Below are 23,176 nucleotides of genomic sequence, written 5' to 3' on the forward strand. Positions count from 1 at the left end.
TGATCATATCTAGTAGAGAGGTGTTAACCACGGGTAATGCTTCTTTGAGTAGCCTCGTTGGGATGGGGTCTAATGGCGTTTTTCCATTACATGGTACCTGCTCGACTTGCCTCGACTCTACTCGCCTCAACTCGCTGTGCGTCCGTTTTCCATTGCAGATTTTAGTATCGCCTCAGCGTGGCTGGTCGTCATAGCGACTGCCGTGGGCGTGGCTTAGTAGCCCATTGACATATCACCGACGCATTTCCTGGTTCTCCGTCTCCGTAAACAACATGATATCAAAGAGATAGTTAACGTTTACTGCTCCAGATTTCCCACCGTGGTCACATATATATGACTCTAGAGTCGCTACTCGCTTTGTTTCTCTCACATATATATGACTCTAGAGTCACTACTCGCTGTGGAGATAATCGCCGTCACTCTCTCACTTCTCCCTCGCTCACTAGCTCCCCACACACACACATACGGCGACTCGACACACACACATCACACATGCACACACCAGCGCACCAGCATAACCATCAGGCCACTTGTATGCTACGGAGAAAGCTCTGCGTGGAGCCTCCGGCAGCAAAAAAACACCGCTGGCTAAACTATTTAAAAATGCCGTCTCTCGCTAGCAATGCAGTGATCAGTGACGCTTCTTTCCGACCAATCAGCAGCCTGCAGGGTTTCACGTCACCTTCTCGGCTCGCCTCAGCTCGCTTGGAACCTCGACTGAGCAGGTACTAAAAAAAGTACCTGTTAGAAGGTACCAGGTACTTTTTTTCGTAATGGAAAACCAAAAAAGGCGAGTAGAGGCGAGGCGAGTAGGTACCATGTAATGGAAAAGCGCCATAAGAGACAGGTAGATGGCTTTGCTGAAGATACCTTTACCATTAGTTGTTGAAGGTCTATAGGAAAAAAACAGTCTAAGTATATGTCAGGTCTAGTCGTTCTTTCTAGCAGTCCTGCGTTGAAAGGTGAACCATTAGAAGTTGAGGGCAAAAGGTGATGAATTTTATCTCTAATTATTATAATTTTATCATTAAAGAAGCTCATGAAGTCATCACTACTCAGAGCTAGAGGAATAGATGGCTCAGTAGAGCTGTGACTATCTGTCAGCCTGGCTACAGTGCTGAAAAGAAACCTTGGGTTGTTCTTGTTTTCTTCTATTAATGATGAGTAATAGTCTGATCTGGCATGTCTGAGGGCCGTCCTATAGGTTTTCAGACTGTCTTGCCAGTCCAAACGAGATTCTTCCATTTTGGTGGAGCGCCATTTACTTTCAAGTTTTCGCGAGTTTTGCTTTAATTTACGAGTTTGGGAGTTATACCAAGGTGCTAGTTTCCTTTGCTTCATCTTCTTCTTTTTGAGTGGAGCAACAGAGTCTAAAGTAGTCCGTAGGCAGGCCGTAACACCATCTACACAATTGTCAATTTGAGAGGGACTAAAGTTGACATAAAGGTCCTCTGTTGTATTAAAACAAGGTAATGAGTTTAGTGCTGTTGGAATGTCTTCCTTAAATTTAGCTATAGCACTGTCAGATAGGCATCTAGTATAGTAGCTTTTATCTAATTTCGTATAATCGGGTATTAAGAATTCGAAAGTAATTAAGAAGTGGTCTGATAATAAAGGATTTTGCGGGAATACTAATACATCTTCAATTTTGATACCATATGCCAGCACGAGGTCGAGGGTGTGGTTTAAACAGTGCGTGGCCTCATGCACACTCTGACTGAAGCCAATAGAATCTAGTAGTGAGTTGAAAGCAGTACTAAGGCTATTGCTGTCAACGTCCACATGGATATTAAAATCACCTACTTTGTCTGATTTAAGGACTACACATGATAAAAACTCTGAGAATTCAGATAAAAATTCAGAATACGGACCTGGAGCTCGAACAAATATAATTGGCTGTACTGATTTCCGTGTTGGATGTTGAAGATTAGGAACGAGGCTTTCAAAAGAGTTATAATTTAGTTTAGGTTTAGGATTAATTAACAGGCTTGAATCAAATATGGCTGCAACTCCCCCTCCTCGGCCTGAGCCTCTAGGAATTTGAGTATTAATATGACTGGGAGGAGTCGCTTCATTTAGGCTAATATATTCTTCATGACCCAGCCAGGTTTCAGTAAGACAGAATAGATCAATTTGATTATCAGATATCAGTTCATTTACTAGTACTGTTTTAGAAGACAGAGATCTGATATTTAGTAATCCACATCTAATTTCCTATTCTTTTCTATCATTGCAGTGGTAGTTTTAATTCCAATTAGGTTGTTAAGTATTGCCCCTCTCTTGGTTACCTTTGATTTAACTGATCTTAGTCGAGGAACAGACACCGTCTCATTTTCTTTTGGGACAGGCTGTGGCTGACGTGAACTGGATGCTAAATTGACTATGTTTGCAGTCAACTTCTTATTACTTAGGGGCTTCAACACTTTGTATGGTCTGTTGTTGATTATAATTGGAATAGTACTAGTACTACATGTTACTGGAATAGTACTAGTACTACATGTTAGTGGAATAATACTAGTACTACATGTTATCCTGCAGAAAACATTTTCAGATTCATCCACTTGTATAGTGCTATCAGGATCAATACTTGGAGGACATGAATCTGTGATATTTTCTCAACAGAATGTCAATACTTGCCTTTCAGTGTGGTCGTTATGTTGTCAGTATATACTATATAGCACTGGCCAGGTGCTCCCAGTTACCTTGTTATCACCTCGGCCCAGTACCTTCAAGTGCACAAGCATTCACACAGCACACAGAACAAGGCCACAATGAGGCTCTTTGGCTGTCACAATGACAAACTTAGTATTTAAATGTGCACGATTTGAATGCATAGGTAAATGTATACCATCACCAATCTATCTGTCTATTAAGTGTCTATTAAAATCATATAATGCTCTAAATTAGTATTAAACTGGACGTGACCATACAAAACCTACCTAATCTCTGTTTCTTCAGGTGCATCCAACCTTTATTTTCTTAGACCAGCACATTTTGTTGTGTATGATGTGGTCCAAAAATAGTAATAACCTAATTGTATTAATTAAATTACTTATGATATATGTGTTCCTGTGGTTTGTGTAGTGACTATGGTTTTGAACGTTCTCACACGGACGGCAATCACTGCTTTGCTGACTTCTGGCACGATCTAGATTCACCACCCGAAGACTGCCATCTAGGAAAAACCTACGAGTCCAGCACTGGGTCTGTGCATGTGCGCACACACACACACACACACACACACACACACACACACACACACACACACACACACACACACAGTACAGGATGTGCTTAGCCTAGCTTAACAAATACTGGAAGCAGGGGGAAACTGCTAGCCTGTTGCATTCCAAAAAAAATTTAATGAGAGGAGAGCGTGTGCAATAGCATGCGGTTGTCATCCATGGGATCATCAGAAACAACATGGAGGCTAGTATATAAACTGGACCAACAGATTCCGTGTCTCTGGACGGAGACCAGTGAAGGATATTAGAAGCACTTTTCCGGTGATGGCTGAGCGTTACTGAGCAGCCTCCAACTGAGAGAGACAACGTAGCTGTGACGTGAGCAACCTGTTTGAAAGTTGGAAGTCTTCTGGTAGCTGTGAAATCTCAATCGTTCCCAATCTTACAGAGACGGAGAGTGTAGGTATATGTAAGGAGATAACATAGGCACAGGCTAATTATTGCTAGTTAACATTAGTAATTAAACCTAAACAGCTAACGTAAGTCCAAACTGCCTGCGAGCTTCTCCTGTACTATACGGTAATTCCTATATTATGCGCTTGGTTATGACCCAATCGTTAGCCTATTTTTATAAAAGCGTCTGCTACGGAGCTATAACGTGAGGTACAAGGTAATGGAGCCTTTTATACATTGTCGTGTTTCTTTAGAAATAAACAATGGACAAATAGAGTCTTTACACGCTTCAGATGTAAAGTTATTTGCTGTCAAAGTGACGTCAAAATGAATGGCAGTCAATGGAATGCTAACGGGAGGTGATCGCTTTGTAGCATCAAAATGGCGCCATAGGAGGTTCGAGTTCTGAAGCGAATCTTACCCCCTTTGTACAGACGGTAAACTGTATTACTCCTTTCAACCTTGAAAAAGGCAGCGTTTACCAGAGACACTCTACCTTTCACAATAAAAACCCTAGACATATGCTACACTGTTTTTCCAGAGGGAATTAAATTCACTTAGTATTTTGCTAAAAACGGAAACTTAATAAATAGCTTACAGTAGCTTAGTGTTAGCTTTACCTTCGTGGGGGGAAGACAGTAGCCTCGTGAGACCATCCTGATCTCGCAAGCTCCAGAGTTTGCAAAGCAATCCATCTGGCAGAGTCAGGTTAGGAAGACAGGGCTGGAGTCTCCGGAGCTAATCCCCTTCACTCCACTCAGAAACAGTACCAGGGGTGATTCTAGGATCAGACCTTTAGGGGGGGGGCTCAGCCAGCTAACATTTTTTGACACTATGATGAACCTGTAATTGTTCAATCAGACAAGTTTGCAACTCTAACTTTAAGCACCAAAATTCATTGAAAAACTTTTTTTTTATTATATATTTTTTTAGAGGGGCTGAGATGAAATTTAGGGGGGCTTGAGCCCCCCCAAAAAGGATCTAAAATCGCCCATGCACGGTACACCTCCAGTCTTTAAGAGCTGCAGCATTTATTTGTGCTCAAACTGCAGACTCTAGCTACACTTCACTTGATATCTTCACCGCTAAACTTTAACTCTCCCAGATCGCGCTCTCTTGTCTCTGCATCTTCTGTCACTTTGTCTCTTTCTTCAGCAGCTGTCCCACTACAACATGGTAGATGAGCTGGCACGAATATCCCAAACCTTTATTGAAAACTGTCTGTATGAATAGTTTGATTATCGTCATTATTGTCTTGCTTTCAAGTTGTTATAACACAGATTTTCTTCGTTATTGTCAAATTGTCATAACACACATCCCAAACAATGCTAACATATTATAATAGTATAATGTGGTAAAAAGTGAGTTTTAGATGTGTTGCTTAGGCATCATTTTTAAACTTCAGAATCTATTTACCCCAGTCCTTCCAGTTTTTTTTGCTAAGCTAACTGCTTCCTATCTCCAGCTCTGTCTTAAGACACATCCAATATATGAGATTGATATTGACTTTCTCATCTTACTCTCCACAAAAAAGAACACAACCCTATCCCAAAATGTTGAAATATTACTTTAAATGCTCTGTATACACCTTCATACTCATACATTACACATGTTGTGCTGTGTTTCAGCTACAGGAAGGTGATATCTAACATGTGTGAAGGGGGGCTAAACAAGCAGCAGAGCGCCACACAACACAACTGCCCTCTTCTGCCTCCTAAAGGACTCCAGGTCAGCATCAAAGGGCAGATGTTGGCCGTGGCGCCTGGTGATGACATCACATTCATTGTCCACCAGGAACAGGTAGGATGAAAGTTGTTTATCTTGTTCATGTTATTTTCTTCTTTCCAGTGAATTTAACTTTGCTGAAAGTCCTCATTTCTTCATACTAGGGTGACACCAGCAGCACCAAGTACCAGGTGGACCTCGGCGATGGGGTTCGGGCTATCTACCAGAACCTAACGGTGACAGATGAGCCTATCCAGCATCGCTACAAAAATCCAGGCGTTTACAAGGTCACGGTGAAGGCTGAGAACACGGCAGGGCACGACGAGGCCACCATGTACATCCAGGTGACAGGTGGGTCCGGTTTTCATATGGTTATTAGACAACTGTGAATAAAGTCTTATTGGAAGGCTGCCTTTAGAGGGCCAGTCCAAGTCATGTCTCAAGTCTTCAGTAGGCAAGTCAAAGTCAAATCTCAAGTCTTTGGAAAGCCAGTCTAAAGTGACCCATTACAACTGTGATCATAGCAAGAGGGGAAGTCTAAATCAAGTTTCAAATCTTTAGCACGCAAGTCCAAGTCAAGTCTTTAAAAGGCATGTCCAAGTCAAGTCTCAAGTCTTTTAAGAGCAACTCCAAGTTGCCATGGCCTCCAGTTTCACTGTTTAGCCAATGACACTCAACTTTAGCTCTCCTCCAAGCCCATCATTGCTGCCACTCACTCCACCCTCACCACCTGCTCAATAGGCATGGATGCAAAGAAACTTTCTGAACAAACACTTATTCATGCATTTGTAACATCCAGTCTTGACTACTGCAACAGTATCATCAATGGTACCTCAAACGCACTCCTCAAACTCCAGTGTGTATAAGACTCCGTCTGCCGCCCGACTACTTACCAGCACCAGAGTTCCCATCAAAAAGATGTCACTAATCAGTTTAAAAAAAATAAGGGTTACTTACGTACGTTACTTACACACTTACATGACTATAATGTGGTAAAGAGTGACTTTTATATGTGTTGTTTAGGCCTAATTTTTAAACTTTAGATAGAATCAGATTCTATTTACCCCAGTCCTTCCAGTCTTTAACATTTAAAACCTCTACAGTGCTGAAAAAAAATAAGAACAATTTAAGAGAATAAAGGGCGTTCAAGGAGGTTCAAGCTCAAATAAAATCAGGATAGGCTCTCCGATAAAAGTATGTTTAAGAAGGCACTTAAAGAAGATCACTGGCTGACCTCCCAAATAAAACTCACAAAATCCAACAGAAGCATTGCTGGCTGCCACGCTAGTAAACACTAATAACACGTTACACTTGGCAACAGGTAACGTTAGCCTACCGTTAGCTAGTAAACACTAATAACACGTTACACTTGGCAGCTGGTACGTTAGCCTACCGTTAGCTAGTAAACACTAATAACATGTTACATTTGGCAGCAGGTAATGTTAGCCTACCGTTAGCTAGTAAACACTAATAACATGTTACATTTGGCAGCAGGTAATGTTAGCCTACCGTTAGCTACAGTAGTAACTGGATTAAACACTGATGCTGACAGCTAAACGGTGTAAAACGTGTGACTGTATTTCACTGTAGAGGATTCCAATGTTCAACAGTCTGCTGCTAAAGCTACGAGCTAACAGAGACAAACTAGCACTCTGGTCACTTCTGTTGTCAGAAAAACTACACAGACGGGAATAAAAGTTGCGTTTACGTAAAACTGGTTGACATAGTGGTGCATTCAAAGTTATTGTAAAATACCCTTTTCATTGTTTAACAGCAATTTACTGGTGAAAGAACTAATTGTTAAAAGTTATTAAATTTTTAATAATCACTTAAATTCCCCTCTTTTTTTTGTGCTGATCTGAAAATTGATCCAATCTGTGACTCAAAACTGGTAGCCAAACCATGAGTTTTGTGATGCACCCTTTTTTGAGAGGGAAATTATATTGCAAGCAATTCTCTCATTGTTTCATTATTAAAATATGTGGTATAGTTACATAAGAAATTAACTGATCAAAATATAGGCAGTTTGAAACATGGCAACCAAAAGCTGATGCCTGGTTACCACTTTAAAAAGTTAGCGTTGAGCCCTCTGATGCAGTCTGTTGGTCAGTTGATGGATTACAGATGTGCAGCGCAGTAATCTTCCTCACAAGAGTGTATGTAAATGAAAAGATATCTGCTGCATTATTTGTAATATTATATTTCTGTGAATCCGATGTAGCAATTGTGTAAATGTTAAAGAAAGGAAAATTGAATTGGAGCCATTTAATTCCTTTCTCTGTTTACATTATTGTAGTTTAATGGATATATAGATATATTTGTATTACTCCCGATTATTGTTTAGATTATGTTTGGTAGTATATTACTGCTAATTGAGGAATGAGTGTATGCATATGTTATCCTTAGGATAGTCTTTATTGATCCCACGCTGGGGAAATTCCCTCATTACAGCAGCTCAAATGCAACACAACAAACAAGTACAACAACACGCAGTATACAATCCATAAAAAAACATACCATTAGTTAATTAAAGCAGTGTGTGAATAAAAGTGTTTGCTTCCTAATCTTGAACCTAAATGTTTTCTTCTCTTACAGCCCCTCTACAAGAAGTGCACCTGGAAGTGGCTCCCATTACTGGAAGAAACCATGAGGTCAATCTGACTGCCATAGTTCTTCCCACTGAGGCAAACCTGTCTGTCTTCTACTGGTGGATAGGAGACAACCTGCAGGTAAAGGACACACTCCAAACATAACATTTACCCACCTCAAATTATATTCAATCATTCTACTTTTTTTTCTTTGTACCAATTCTGACTTCACTTTGGGGCAGTAAACAAGCTGAAAACACATTTCCATATCAACATCTTATAAAGTTTTTCATAGCTAACATGTTAGCAAAACAGTTCCAAATTACAAATCCAGTAGATACAAAGCAACATTATTTGGAGTCGTGTTTGTGTCCACCTGACGATAGCTCTGTTTTTGGTCACTACCAATTTTAACTGCTAAATGTTCCACTATGGTCACAAGCTTGCTGCAAACTTTTCTGTCTGCTGTTTGCTGCTGAGCAGGTAGTGTGCAGGGCCTTTAAGAGCTTTTCTCTAAAAACAGCCGTCTTCTGCAGCTGAAAACGACACTGGAGTAGCGAGAGTGCAACTAAACGATAAAGTTGCAGCCGGACAGCAAACAAATGAGCTCACTAAGCTCCTTATAGCCGAAGTAAGCTGCAAATTCAGCTGAAAAAGGTGTGACCTCTTTCACATTGTCACGTTTTAGCATTGTCAGATGACACATTGTTAGTATTAATTTTCATTTATAGCCACTTTAATGAAGGATGATAGTTTGAGCCCAATTCCATCATGTAATCATTGGAAGCCATTTTTTTTTATCCCAGACTTTTCAGACGCACCCTTTATATATAGCTGACATAACTAACAACCAACCTGTTGTGACTTTCTCCTGTAGCCTACGCTGACTCTGGAGAACAGCCTTCTGACCAGTTTCCCAGAGACAGGAGAGGTTTCAGTCACTGTCCAGGCTTCTAATGGCCGATCTATGGTGCAGGATACCAGGACAGTTCGAGTCTACGGTAACAATGAAATTTGAAAGAACAATATAGAATTGAGTTGATGCGGCAGCAAATATTTACTGAATAGCCACCTTATTCTCGGGGGCGCTACTGTAAAAGAGGTAATGGGTGCTACTTCCGATGAGATAGCAGGAGTAGCAGTAAGCTAGTTTGTCACACTGGCTAACCATTGTGAAAACAGCCAATGGTGGTTCTTTTGGAAGTAATTCAACTTCAATTTAGCAAACACTGCTTTGTTTAACATAGTTAACCAAAGTTAATTAGCATTTTTCATGTCCTGGTGGTTCCCAAACCTTTTTTGCAGGGCACCCCTCAAGTAATTTTTCTGTGTTTTGGGCAATACATTTTGGACATTTTCTTCCACTCTTATACAGAGTACAGACTGCACTCAAACATGTTCTCATTAATGTTCACGTTATCCATTGGCCGCACAGTATTAATAGAATTACAGTTGAAGTTTACACTATTATTAGTACTATGAATACAATTATTAATAGGAATTAATTATTGGGCACCAACCTGGACTCAAGGACCAATACCTGAACTGTGGATACAGTCACAAAAGGTGGTGTTCACCTAAATTGCTTATATTATGGTTTTTGCCTTTTTCCCTTTCCTTTATTGTTCCTTTAGTGAAAAAGCCCAAAGTCCACCCCAAAGGGACTTACCATCTCCAACAGAAAACACTGTTCACAAACTGCTCCAAACAGCTCTATTGTAGTCCAGCCTTTACTTCAGAGACAAACCTGGTCACTTTGTAACACACGTTATAATGCTCGCCTAGCTGCTAGCATGGCACGCCCTCATACTCTGCTTCTGACTGGCTAGTAGTCCTTACCTAGGTACTGTCAGGGCACGCCCTCATACTCTGCTTCTGACTGGCTAGTAGTCCTTACCTAGGTACTGCACATGTGTGACTCCCAACAAATATGGAACAGAAGTATTGTACTTAAAACAGCGAGCTCAACACACAGGGTGAAAAGAGGAGCTGCAGCTAGTGCAGTACAACAAAAATATGGTGTTATTTGAAAATTAAACCATGTAAACCTATTCTGGTACAACCTCTAAATATAATTATGAACCTGAAAATGAGAGCTAATGGGAGCTAATTGGCTCTATCCGCATTAGGGTATAACTAACACAAACACAATTATGGTAGCATATTAAGAAGACGTAAACAAGCAGTAAACACTGTGGTTGACGTAATTCAACACAGCAATGAACAGGACTCGGCGGTTTGTATTTCACAATAGTAGACAAAAGCCTTTACTTGACATCGCTTCAGGTAGCAGTTAAGTGTCTTTAGACTGTCTAATCTGTCCGGCAGATTCTCCGAGTTGGACAACGACAGGTCGTTCGCAACTCGACAAGTTTAAATGGCAAGCTGGTCCTTCTGCAGCAGCAAAGGAAACAGCGGAGTTGACTTAGTAAAGAAAACGAGCGATCCATATCTCTGTTTTCACACAGTGATCTTCTCTGGAACGTGTTATAGTCTGATACTCGTCCAGGTTGGTGAAGAACTGCTAATTACAAGTACAAACGTTTGACTGATGTCTTGTCTCCTGTAAAAAACGAAGGTAGTGCAGAACGTCAGTCTTTCATCTCGTGGGTGGCGTCATGGGGTTTCTGTAAGTCTTGTCCAAAGGGACGTCAGGTTTTGAATTCAAACCTCAAAGTACGGCCGGCTACAGACTGGCTGCGTGGCGTGGCGTTTCTGTCGGCTGCATGGCGTTCTCTATGTCTTTGCACACCAGAAACGCTAGCCTTGTCTGTACACGTGTATGTTTCCCATTGATAAATATATACTGATTTGATTACAGCAAAGACAACGTCGGCAGTATTGATGGCAAAATAGGCTACAGAATATTTGGTTCTGTATTGACAGGTGCAATATTTGAAAATCAATAATTATTTATTCTTATTTTTTTTAAATTACATTTATATCTGCATTCATGTCAAAACCTAGAGACTTTCAAACATCAACATGTCATGTATTAAATGTTTTTGTGTCAAAATGACATAAACATCTTTTCCTATTCTATTTTGCCTGGAAACACTTCCAACACGCTGAAAAATAGGTGTCTGTTGTATTTCTAGCATGCACACGTTTTCGGATCGAGCCGCAGCTGACACGCTCGCGCCACGCAGCCAGTGTGTGGCCGGCCTTAGTCTCAGGTGTGATCTTAAGGTTTGGGTTCTTTGAGTTGTTTCTTTGTTCCGGGCTCTGTAGAGGCCGCATGGCTCGGTACCAACATTGTTTAATCTACAGTAGTCAATACCCAATATCTGTGGCTTATTTAATGCTGCTTCAATTATTCAGTTTGAGTTTTGAGTGGTGGCTGTGACGATTGCTAACTACTCCCGTTCTGTCTAATCCCAGATAACTTCCAGGTCATCCGTCTGAGCTTCAGCACAAACCTGGACCGCTTCAACCCAAACATCCCAGAGTGGAGAGAGGACATTGGCCAAATGGTCACTAAAATACTTAGTAAGGTAGGAATTCAAAATGAAGTTTAAGCTGATGATTTCTTTTTAGTAAGTCTTCATAATCCACTCTCAAAATAATGGACCTGGTTGAGAAAAAAACATGTAATGTTTACAGTGAGATTAATAAAACAGGAAATAAATTCAAGTATAATGTAGTGTGGAAACAGATAACTTTCAACTATATTAGCGCAGCTTTATTCTGTAACTGACTTTTAACCGTCTGACCTCAGACCACAGGTGTCCCCCTGGAGTCCCTTCTTACGGTGGTGAAGCCAGGCCTCCCCACTACTGCTGACCTGTACATCCTCCCACTATACAGCAATCCAGCCAAGAGGAGCATGTTTGTAGATAAGGTACATACATATGCAAAGAAAAGTTGATCCAGTAAATAAATTTTTGTCGCCCTACAATTTAAAGCCTGCGTTATGCATTACATGTCCGTGAGGGCACGAGGGTCCACGTGGCGTTAAGTCATCATCAGAGGCACGAATAAGCTCTGCACATCTGCGTAGCCACAATTTTTTTTGCGGCCGCGCAGACTTGTACAATATATAAACGTTCATTCATTGATGGAGTTCGGAAAGAAACTCAATTTTTCTAAATTCCCTGTTGAGGTGGCTTTCTGACTTTGTGAAAAGTGAAGATCTGCGCCAAGGGTGTGTCTCCTTCTCCCCTCCCAAACAAAGAATAGTTAAATCTCGGCGAAGATAACAAACATGGGGATTTATTTATCTAACATCTGGTCTAACTTTAGTGGATCATACCATATCGGTTATTGTAATTAATCCGTAGATGCTCTGCTTTCAAATGAGACAAAACTTTTCTATGGATGTCAGTTTTTGAAGCCACGTCAAAGGCCAAAATGTGGCCTGCAACAGACTAGGTAAGACTTGTTTTTAGCTGAGCCAAATGCTGGAAATACCTTTTGCTATATACTGTAACTGATGATAAAGCAATGTACGTCTGCAGACTAGCTCAGTTAACAAAGATACCCACACTGACAATTAGTCAAAGAGACATAAAACGCACTTCAGTTGACGGTCAAAGCTCAATATCTTTTCAGCAGAGACACAAAGAGTCTGACAGTAGCTGCTGGTAAGCTCTGACTACCACTGAAAGGGGGACAGTCTGAGTCATTCTCCTCCATGTCCCCTGACCCTGCGTGTCACACACTAAGTCGCTTGTGTTGCATGTTTTAAATAAACTGGGAGGCTGAAAGGTAGCTGAATTTGAGTGGTTAGTCTAATGTGTTTTCAAACTGTTTTTCACAAGTATTTCTTAATTAATCTTTATTACTTAATTTCATATTTTCTTACCCTCAGCGTATTCCAGCCATCATACAAGCAATAAACAGCAACAATGTCAGCTTTGTGGTGCGAGGAGGTCTACAAGTGCTGGTGATGCTAGCTGACCCAAATGCAGGTACTGTCTATTGAAATGCTATTTGCATTACTTCCCATGAAAGCCTGCTTTTTGAAACAACAGTTTTGTTTATGTTTTTTTTTTTTTTTTTTTATGATAAGAGCATGTTATTGATTTATTTCCAAGGAGTTATTGCTCATGACTAACAACTACAGCAGCAGAGAATGGTGCATTCATGAACTGTACACCCGCCACTTTCTGTATGGAAGCCTAACGTTAATGAGATTAACGTTAAGATTCCCCTGCCTTTTTCCTTTCCTGGGTTCCTAGCGAACCAAATATATTGGTAACCAGATATAAAAAAAATATCTTTCTGTGCTGGGCTTTTTCATCCAGCTGATCATCCTTCACTGAGTTTAAAATGGTCTGGTTTTGTGTGGGGGGAGGCCTATTCTTTCCTACCACTAATATCCCTTTGGTCCTGCCGTTATTGAGTCAAGATCGTCTCACAATACTTTCTGGATTTGCCTATTTGTAACACTTTAAAAAACATAACACAGAAATGTGAGTACTTACTATGGAACGAGTGAGGCATAAATAAGGATTCACCTGTGGACAGCCTCTGCAGCACACGGTTAGTGTTAGCCTTTCTGCAAACTGGTGCGGCAGTAGCTCATTCCATGGGGACATGGCTTGGGAACCAGTGGGCTGCTGGTTCAAGTTCCTGCACGGACGGATTATGGCCTCGGGTAGGTGCCAGTTTACCTCCTGGTCACTGCAAACGTGCCCTTTGTGCAAGACACCAAACCCCAACTGCTCGGGGCCCCTGTCCCTGTGCAGCCCCCCTCGCTTTTGACGAGGTCATCAGTGCCTAATAATTTATTAATATACAGTAGTATCTCCAGATTTGTTCTCTAGTAACCCATCATTGTGTTATATATAGTCCTCACATCAGTTGTTCAGGAAAAACTTATTAACCATTAATTATCAGGTCATTGCTGATTCATTCCTCACTCGTTCCTTAGTAACTACTCACATTTTTGTTTAAAATCAGATTTATTGTGCAAACATGATGCATTTTTCATCGGTTTATGTGTGTATATCATCACCCCAGGCTTCTATGGCGCTGCGAAAGGTCCGGGTGTTTGGGCTCTAGCAGTAATTATCCTAATCAGCATCTTCGCCACGGGCTCCTTCATCCTCTACAAGTTCAAAAGGTGAGCCATGTCAAGAGCTGTGGTATCAGTCAGTCAGTCAGTCAGTCAGTCAGCCAAGGCACATAAGGCTGGGCTCCACCGCACCTTTTCAGTTATTTTAGAGACAAAACCCAAACATGGTATTAGTTGTATTTTCTCCATTCTCTTAAAATTAGTTAGTCATTGGTGTCCATCGCTGATATAATAATGGCTCTTCTTTGTTTCTACTGGCCTATGATTACATTTCCATGCCCCCAAATTCCAATGACCCCAGCAATTAAACAGATGCTATTTTGTCTTGGAAAGGAGTATAGCGGATCAAATTGATAATATTTTATTAGCTTATTTTATATATATTTTATTTTATAAAAGTATTTTATTCCTAATGAATTCACTTTCAACATTATGATCCCTTTTTTTGCAGCCCCCAATAGTTATGGAATGCCATTTTAAATTGTAATTAATACATAAAAAAATATGTCTATGAAATACATTCTGAAATAAATACATGAGGCAATAAATATATGAATAGGTTTTGCTTTTATTTTAATATGTATCTGTATACTTAAATTACCTTTGTATGGGAGGAATTTACTTAGGCCAGACTGGGCTCCTGCTGAGTTCTTCTGTAGGCTATGACTTACTGTAAATGCTAAAAGTCTGCTCATGTATATATGTGATAAAGTAATACCATATCTAATTCCTCTCTCTATTAGATATGGTGCAGGTCAAAATAAGTACACTAATTACTGTTACTGCACTGTGTCATATCAACATCCCAAATGTCAGGTCAAGCACAAATCAGTCAGCTGACTTTTACAAATAGCAGTTAAATAGAAAAAATAAACTAATAAATAGGCATTGTTGCATACGTTATCATGTAAGCTTTTGGAAGGATCCTATTTAAAGTGGCTACTGTCTGAATTTAATAACCTGATGGCGGAAGGAATAAAAGATTTGGAGTAATGATGAATAGCCTATATGAGGACTAGCTATGTATGAATGATTGCTTTCATTTTATTATATTTTCACCGCCAACTAAAATATCCCCTTTCCTTTACCTCAAGTAAACGTAGCTAAAGTTAAGCAATTAAAGGTCACATATAACGCTTTTCCATATTTTCTTTCATAATAAGTTATAATGTCAGATTTTCATGTTAAACCTAGCCAAATAATTCAAATAATGAGGTAAACGTATTTCAGAGAAATGCCTGTGAGCTAAAACGTTCAGATATCTAAATGTTCTGAACGCTCCGGTTTCAGCAGTTTTTTCTACTCTCGGCTTAGTGTTACGTAACACGTAGCCAGCCTTCTCCAGAAGGTCATCTGCTCCAGGCAGGCAGGACTGGAGTGGTTTTTTTAAGCTACTGCGGTGGTGTTAACATTGTCGCATGTTGCTTTATGCTAATGGCAGTGAAAGATGTAATCTTGGCTGCCAATGTTGTTAAATTCTCCCCAATTCTGGGTCATATTTGTCTTGGAACATTTCTGGTTATGTAGTATGTGGTTTAAAAGCTTTTATCTGTGATTTTTGACTAGAAAGTGATGCTATTTTTTTTAGTGTCCACTGCTATCCAAAGTAGCTGTGTGCGAATGCCAGACATCTGTAATCTTTGTTGCCAATGTTATTAATTTCTCCCAGATTTTGGGTTGCGTTACTGCTGAACATGTCCAGTTGGGAAGTATATGGTTCAAAAGCCTTATCTGCAAGTTTTTAAGGTAGAAAGTGCTGCTATATTCTATTACAATCTAACGTTAGCTGCATGCTAACGACAGATGTCGCCAAGGTTGATCCTTTTTCCCCGGTTTTATGTTACATTACTGCTTTATTGGGGATTTTTCAGAGCAGACTGGGCTTTTTCAGGAGAGACGGGCGCTCCAGCAGAGCAGCTTAGAAAGAGGGTGAATACAGGAGCAGCAGACATGGGCAATATGAGAAAAATACATTGTTTTTTGAACATTAAAGCATGTAAACATGTCCTAGTACAAACACAAAATACAAGTATGAACCTGAAACTGCTATGTAACAACAACTTACAATTTCACTCTGTATCACTCATTTCATTGAATCAATCAGACTTCACCAGTCATCTGTGTGCATGTGTGTGGTAGCCCAGTTCAGATCAAAGATTTGCGTTGAGACAAGTTAACATAGTGAGTGATACAGAGTGCAATGTAAAAACAAAATCTAATTATTTTTCTTATTATAGGGGGGGAGGAACATTATAAGGTAGCTTCAGCCCCCCTTAAAGACGAATCTGTCGAGCAGTTGAGTTTTAAAGCAGCAACAGTGAGCTGGGATGAAAGAAAAGATGTTAAAATATCCTCATTGCATCAAGATGATACATATGTGGGAGTAGACAATATTAATATCATGTTCTATTACTTTATATTATATAACATGATAGTGGATTTTCTGGAAATTCAATTAAGGTGAGACGGGACGTTAATTCAAATGAGGCAGCGCAAAGAAAGTTGTGAAAATGTCCCCCTACTGCTAGTCTGGTAATTGTATCAACAATAGCAAAAAAGAAATGATTAAAACTCAATATTCACTCTCATAATTCATAATTATTGTTTGCCCCTTTTCAGTTTTCATTTCATCATGGCCTTTTTCCCCAATTCTACCTTTAATTCATGGCAGCTTATATTGCATCATGTCACATTGTTAGCAGTGTTAGCTTGCTCCTCCTGTCTGTCTTTTTGATCTTTCTCTCTGGAACAGCTTTTAAATCCAAACGCAGCAGTTCCTCGTGTCCTGAATACAAAACGTCCAACGAAAAGTCGCTTGAAATAAAACATGCACTGCAATAACTGAGGCCAAATCTTACAAAAAAACAACCGATCCCACAGTCCTTGGTTTAGGACTGAAGAGGCCTATCCCCCACTGTTTTTCAGGAAGCTCCCAGGCAGCCGCAATGTCTATGCTCAGATGCACAACGAGAAGGAGCAGGAGATGACCAGCCCCGTCAATCACAGTGAGGACACCCAGCACATCATCCAGGGGGAGGAGTTCATCGACGATGACCTGGACTCGCAGACTCTAGGTAACGCAGGAGGTAGCCCCGCCTTCCGTTCCCTAGTAAGGACTACTACCACTAACCACTGCTACTAAAACCCAAGCCACTAACATCTGCAGCTTACACACACCAAGGTACTGGAGGGCTTCCCTTTTGTATTCCTTATTACTGGTATTGCTAAAACCCTTACTACTACTACTATTGTAAAAAAATAATAACGTCCGATAACTGTTAACTGTAAGTGTAACTGTAATTTAATGCTGCAACAAAGACTACATGACGCCTAAAAGCAGCAGGCGTACAAATGATGAACATTCACTTAAATAGCAGCTTGTTTAGTGACAGCATGTGAGCACACAGCCAGAGCCACTGAGCAGCAGTGCCAAGACGCTTTCTTTTAACCTTGCTGTGTCGGGAGAGCAGCAGTCTTGAATAGTGAGTTTAATTTGTATGGAATCTGAATGAGCCAAGTACAATGGATTCAAGGAAGCAGCAGGAAGGCTGCAGCTAAAACGCAGAATTAACTTTAATTTACAGTTGTTTCTCAATCGCTTTGGCACAATCGTTGAACGACTATTAAACTTTGTCAAACTATATGACATGGCATGTAGTTGTTAACATTATTATAGTCATTTATCAGTCCTTCCAGTTTTTTTGTGATTGTTGCGGGCAAAAATCCTTAATTATGCGGCACGTTTTCTTAAAAAATTATGGAATATGCGGGATATTTATGCAATTGTATGCAATGAAATTGCGGGAACTTGCAAAAATTGCGGTTTGATGAAGAAGAGAAAAAAAAGTGATTCGAAAAAAAAGTGATTCCCCCAACACCCTGCTTTTCGATGATGTCCACGCCGCGTAATTACGTCGCTTCATAACGTTCCCATGGCAACAGGGGGAAATGGCTGCTCTTGTGTGAAGTAAATGCAAAATGTTCAACTTTCTGCTAAGATATATGGGATTTTTTTGCAACGAAAATGCGGTGATTATGAAATCATGCAAGCACCGCATATTTTGCGCGGAAGTCGGCAATTTATGCGGCGAAAGTGCGGCGTATTTGAAAAAATGCGGCCCTGCATAAATATGCAGACTTTGGCTGATTATGCATTGAATTATGCCATCGCATAATCACGTTTTTCTGGAGGGACTGAGATATATATGCTTTGGCACAAAATGCATTGAGTACGCCAAGATACATAATAGCTATGTGGTATTGTTGTAAAAGTTTTCAGATGAATAGACAAGTCAAGTCAACTTTATGCGTCATGCCAAAAGTTTTCCCTCTTTGCATTGTAACGTTATCAACATCAGGTGTGATGTCGGTAACATGTTACTGCCAGACGGAGAGGACGTTGGATGACCCGTGAGGTCGATCCATTTGCAGCATATTTTCTTTGTTCTTGCGCATCTTGTCCAACAGTTCCTGATCATTTTGCCGTTGTATATCTTTTTTTTTGGTAAATGGTAAAGGAACCTTTTGTTTTGATGGCGTTGATTTATTCATCGGCGCATTTATTTACATTTGAAACATGAGCTAATTCTTTTGATGGAGTAAGTAACCTTTTGCAGGTCACATCGAGGGGTATGTGCTGAATGTACCATGTGGTGTGAGGATTGTACTTAGAATTTGGACAAGTTTGATTCAGTAAATGTGCCAAATTGATTGAGAAAAACTGTATTAGGACATTTCTCAAGTGTAAATATGGATTTGACTGACAGCGATCTGATGAAGTGGACACGGTAAAAGTGAGTGGGTCCAATATCATCGGTCTTCGAAAGTGGGTGGATCTTGTCCCAGGTGATTCCGACGCCCATGATTTAGTTATTTATATTTATGATGAATAAGTAAATTCTTAGTATTGTCATACTAATGAAAGTAACACAATTATTTGTATGTAGAAAATCTAAGGTTATGGTGCTTTCCATTATGCCATTTTGTATCTACCACTATTTCACTGGAGTGTGACCAACATTTAAAATGTTAGGTCAACATGTATGTCTAATGCCCCTCCACTGTTGTGTCATGATCTGGGCTCATTTTCTGTCCATCTTGTCTCTTCTTCCCTTCTTGTTGCCAGGCAACCATTCGGGTGTGGTCCTGAGCATCAACTCCAGAGAACTACACAGTTACCTGACGAGCTGATAGCCGCCCACGGCAATGCTAACGAGCTAGCCTAGCCTAGCTGGTTGACGAGCACAGGGACTCCACTCGGACTTCCTCCTCCTCCTCTCTCCTCTCCTTTTTTCTTCTCTCTCTTCCTCGGATACTTCACCTCCACACCTTGGCCTCCTCAACCCTCAACCTCCAGCTCCGGCAATTTTCTCGTTTTTCTTTGGATTTTTTTTTGGGGGGTAGGATGAAGCTCTTGATGGCACCATACCAAGGACGTCTGTGCTGTGAAAAAGAAAATCAGTTTGTACTCAAAATTAGCAAGACTGACTGAAAATGACTGGAAACCATTGCAGTCAGACTGTTGGAGAGGCCATACAGTAGTACTATGGCCTCTTGGTGACCAAATGATTCCCAAGCATTAAGATAAAGAAGTCTAATTAAAGGCAAAACATTGTTACTCCCCCCACCCCCCCTCTTTTTATTTTCTCTTTGCTTCCCAAAAAAATGGTAGACACTCTCTCTTCACAGGCAATAATGGATGGTAGGATATGATAGCCCTTGTGAATTTGCATATGACAAGTGTACGCATGCATACACAAGAGGGCGTAGTTGCACTTTCCTAAAGTCACACTCACAGGTACTTGGGAGCCCTCAGCTTCTTTGGAATATACTGTATGTCCACAAAGCATTGTTCATTTTTCCCCGAACCTTGTAACCTTTGTTTATAGCTCACACATTTACAGAAGTTGTCGTGTGTGGTGTTTAAAATAAGCACCGCCTTTGTAGGAGCTCATTAATCCGTCCCATGGTGCCTACAGCAGCAGACAATAATATCTGCTTGGTGACGTTACACATTGTTGGCTTTATTTATTTATTATAAACAGTATGCCCCTTCCTCCCCACACTTTGTGGGTCAGAGGTCAAAGCAGACTTGTTCCCCCTGTGGACGAGCCCTGTCATGGAGGGAAGGTGTAATTCCATTTATTTTACTGTATCGGCCTATATTAGGCATAGCCCACGGTGAAATCACGTCTCCTTAGAACGGTTTGGTTTGTTGTATGTAAATGTGTAAATAGGAACAATCTCCACTTTGTACATATTCCCTTTGACATGTGTGTGTGAGTGTTTTACACTTGTACCAAAATACACAGCAACTAGTTTTGGAGCCAGTCGTCACTTAAGTTTGAAAAATTCTCACCGTTTCCAGTTTTGTCGTCGCCATGACCTGCTTCACATGTATCCATTTTCGATACTTCCAGTGTAATCTCATGGGCAAGATCATTTTACGATATCCACCGTTAACTCGGATCATTATCCCGTCTTATAAAGATACTCACAACTACACCGTGACAACTATGTATAATCAATATTTTTGATACACAGTTTTTCTCTGTACGTGTAAACACTGGTTATTGTTTCTCTTGCCTTTGGCTGAAGTCTTTTAGTTTCTTTGTACTGATGATGTAAACAGTGCTGTCGGTACACACTAAACAGCAGATGGACAGGTCTACAGACTCTGAATCAAAAGGTCCATGGATAAAAAGGCCTTTGGGGACTTCCAATGCTACCATTACCACCCAGATCACATTTGCCTTGTATTTGATACAGCCAGCAGCTCACATTTACTCATCCTAATTCACACCTTGACTCATCTTTTGTAGATATTCTGCTCATGTTTAACTTGTTCTCAGTTTTTTCTAGTGATGTGTCGTCATGTATCAGTGCCCCTAACCTTAACAAAGGGGAAAAGTAGGACATTTGATATTCCAATATAATAATGGAGTTTCACACCTGATGGCACAACCATGTAATTTCGACCGCACCAATTTTCTTTTATTATTTTCCTCTTTTTGCAGGGTTTGTTTGATTTTGCTTTTAAAAACAATTGCGTGTCCTCATCAGGACGCACATTGCACATAAACCTGCATCCTGGAATAAATCACTCCCACAACTTGTTAAGTCTGTTGGTTCTTTTCTCTGATGGCTTTATATTAGGGATGTAACAATGCATCATGAATCGGTAAAAGAAATCGATTCAACTGTGTAAAGATTACAACCGATTGAGATGAAAAATGCCTCGCGATACAATTTTTAAAACAGACTAGGGTGTGATGCTGGTTAACATCCAGCAGGTAACTTTAGCCTACCGTTAGCTGGCTTAAAAACAGTTAAAATGCTGACAGCTAAACGGTGTAAAGTGTTATTGTCCAAGTTGGGCCAACGGTGAGCGACGGTCGCCCTAGTTTGTTCTGTGTGTTTAGTATGGAAAGCCAAAAGGCTCACAAACAATACGTCACAATTCCCACAGCCGTTAAAATGCCGTTCTGAGTGCCACCTGGCGCCACCGCACGTTTAATAAACACCACCAGGTGTGTGACGTCATCAGGCGTTAAATAATCGTTGGTTATTAAAGTTGATTATCAAAACGCCACCAGAGGGGTTAATGCACAAAAGCAGAATTTATAAATTTAGGATAACTGATAACTGAGGCTTGACCTAGTCTAATCTGTGTATCATGGCTTGGTGCGTTTCACGAAGGCCAAGCCAGACTGAAGAGGAGAGACTAGGTGGAGTCAGGCTGAGGAGGAGAGACTAGGTGGAGCCAGGCTGAGGAGGAGAGACTAGGTCGAGTCAGGCTGAGGAGGAGAGACTAGGTCGAGTCAGACTGAGGAGGAGAGACTAGGTCGAGTCAGGCTGAGGAGGAGAGACTAGGTCGAGTCAGCCGCCATGGTGAATGGAGAGGGGTTCTCCACGCTCACCAGAAAGCATGGAGTAAAGATCTGTCCTGGCTTTCCGTGCAGCGTGGAGGACATCAGGTTAGCTGTGGGGGAAAAGGTCGGACACGGTAGTATTAAGTTGGCCGCTCGCATGAACGGCGCCGTGTTAATCTTCCTGGACCGGGAGGACAAGGTGAACCTAGTCATCGAGGCGGGCATCACCGTGAATGAAATGTTTGTACAGGTGCTGCCGCTCGCACAACCAGCTACAAAGGTAGTCCTGTCTAACGTCCCACCTTTCATCTCTGATGGCTTTCTCAGCAGAGAGTTGTCCAGACATGGGAAATTAGTTTCTCCTGTTAAAAAGATCCTGTCTGGATGTAAATCTCTAGCTCTATGGGCCAGTTGTTCAAAACATTTAATCTGTATCAAAATTATCCGGATTTGGAAATCCCATTTTTGGCTATCCAGGATCAGGTAATCCGTCTTACTTTTATGCCGGTTTTTCAAAGCAACATTGGACTGGATCACCCTTATCCAGATAAACAGTTTTCAAGATTACCAAATCCGGATTACTAGTGCTCTAAATGGGACAACATATCACAATGTGGGCTACCAGATATGTAAAGAACAGGTAGGAGAGCCAACATGGGGTCACTGTAAGTGTTTCTTATTTTGAGACAAAACACAAAAATAACATAACCATCCACTTCCATTCATAATTTCTTTTATGACCCCTCATCTGAGTTACAACAAATATACATTAACAAATATATTGTGGATATTTTGAAAATGTCTTATAAACAAACCAAAAGGCTAAATGTCCAATATTTTACAAAATAAAGAATGTTCAGGGTTCTTTTTCATCTGAGGAGGAGAGACCAGCATTTCCAAGCCTTGCTTTTAGGAGGCAGATCTGAAGTTGGCCTTTGGTTTGCTGCAGTTTGGTCAGCTTGATTTGTTCCTCTGCCAGGAGTATTCTGCTCTTTCAGTTTCTCATTTAGACATGGGGACAAGATCATTTCTATTTTTATTTTATTTTTACTTTACTATACTGAGTATCTTAATTGGTAGCCTATGTCTACTTCATCTACTTTATCACTGTTACAACGGTTACACAAGTCAAGTGAAAAATATAAATAAAAGTATGTACTATTCAATTCAATTCTATTTTATTTATAGTATCAAATCATAACAAGAGTTATCTCGAGACACTTTACAGATAGAGTAGGTCTAGACCACACTCTATAATTTACAAGGCCCCAACAATTCCAACAATTACAGTAATTCCCTCAAGAGCAAGCAGTGCGACAGTGGCGAGGAAAAACT

General features: G+C 40.6%; 1 protein-coding gene across 1 annotated transcript in view; it reads left to right on the forward strand.

The window, feature by feature from the left end:
• The window catches only part of sorcs2 (sortilin-related VPS10 domain containing receptor 2), a 371,041-nt gene extending 350,052 nt beyond the window's left edge, over nt 1-20,989 (forward strand). Inside the window, exons 17-27 of the mRNA XM_028563724.1 lie at nt 3,085-3,204; nt 5,267-5,438; nt 5,528-5,714; nt 7,959-8,092; nt 8,829-8,952; nt 11,333-11,445; nt 11,670-11,792; nt 12,762-12,861; nt 13,916-14,018; nt 16,851-17,044; nt 19,096-20,989. Of these exons, the coding sequence (XP_028419525.1) occupies nt 3,085-3,204; nt 5,267-5,438; nt 5,528-5,714; nt 7,959-8,092; nt 8,829-8,952; nt 11,333-11,445; nt 11,670-11,792; nt 12,762-12,861; nt 13,916-14,018; nt 16,851-17,044; nt 19,096-19,160 (1,435 nt within the window). The 3' untranslated portion in view covers nt 19,161-20,989. The remainder of the gene's footprint in view (nt 1-3,084; nt 3,205-5,266; nt 5,439-5,527; nt 5,715-7,958; nt 8,093-8,828; nt 8,953-11,332; nt 11,446-11,669; nt 11,793-12,761; nt 12,862-13,915; nt 14,019-16,850; nt 17,045-19,095) is intronic.
• Nucleotides 20,990-23,176: the final 2,187 nt, after the last annotated feature.

The sequence above is a fragment of the Perca flavescens genome, chromosome 19 (genome assembly GCF_004354835.1).
Source record: "Perca flavescens isolate YP-PL-M2 chromosome 19, PFLA_1.0, whole genome shotgun sequence".
NCBI lineage: Eukaryota > Metazoa > Chordata > Actinopteri > Perciformes > Percidae > Perca > Perca flavescens.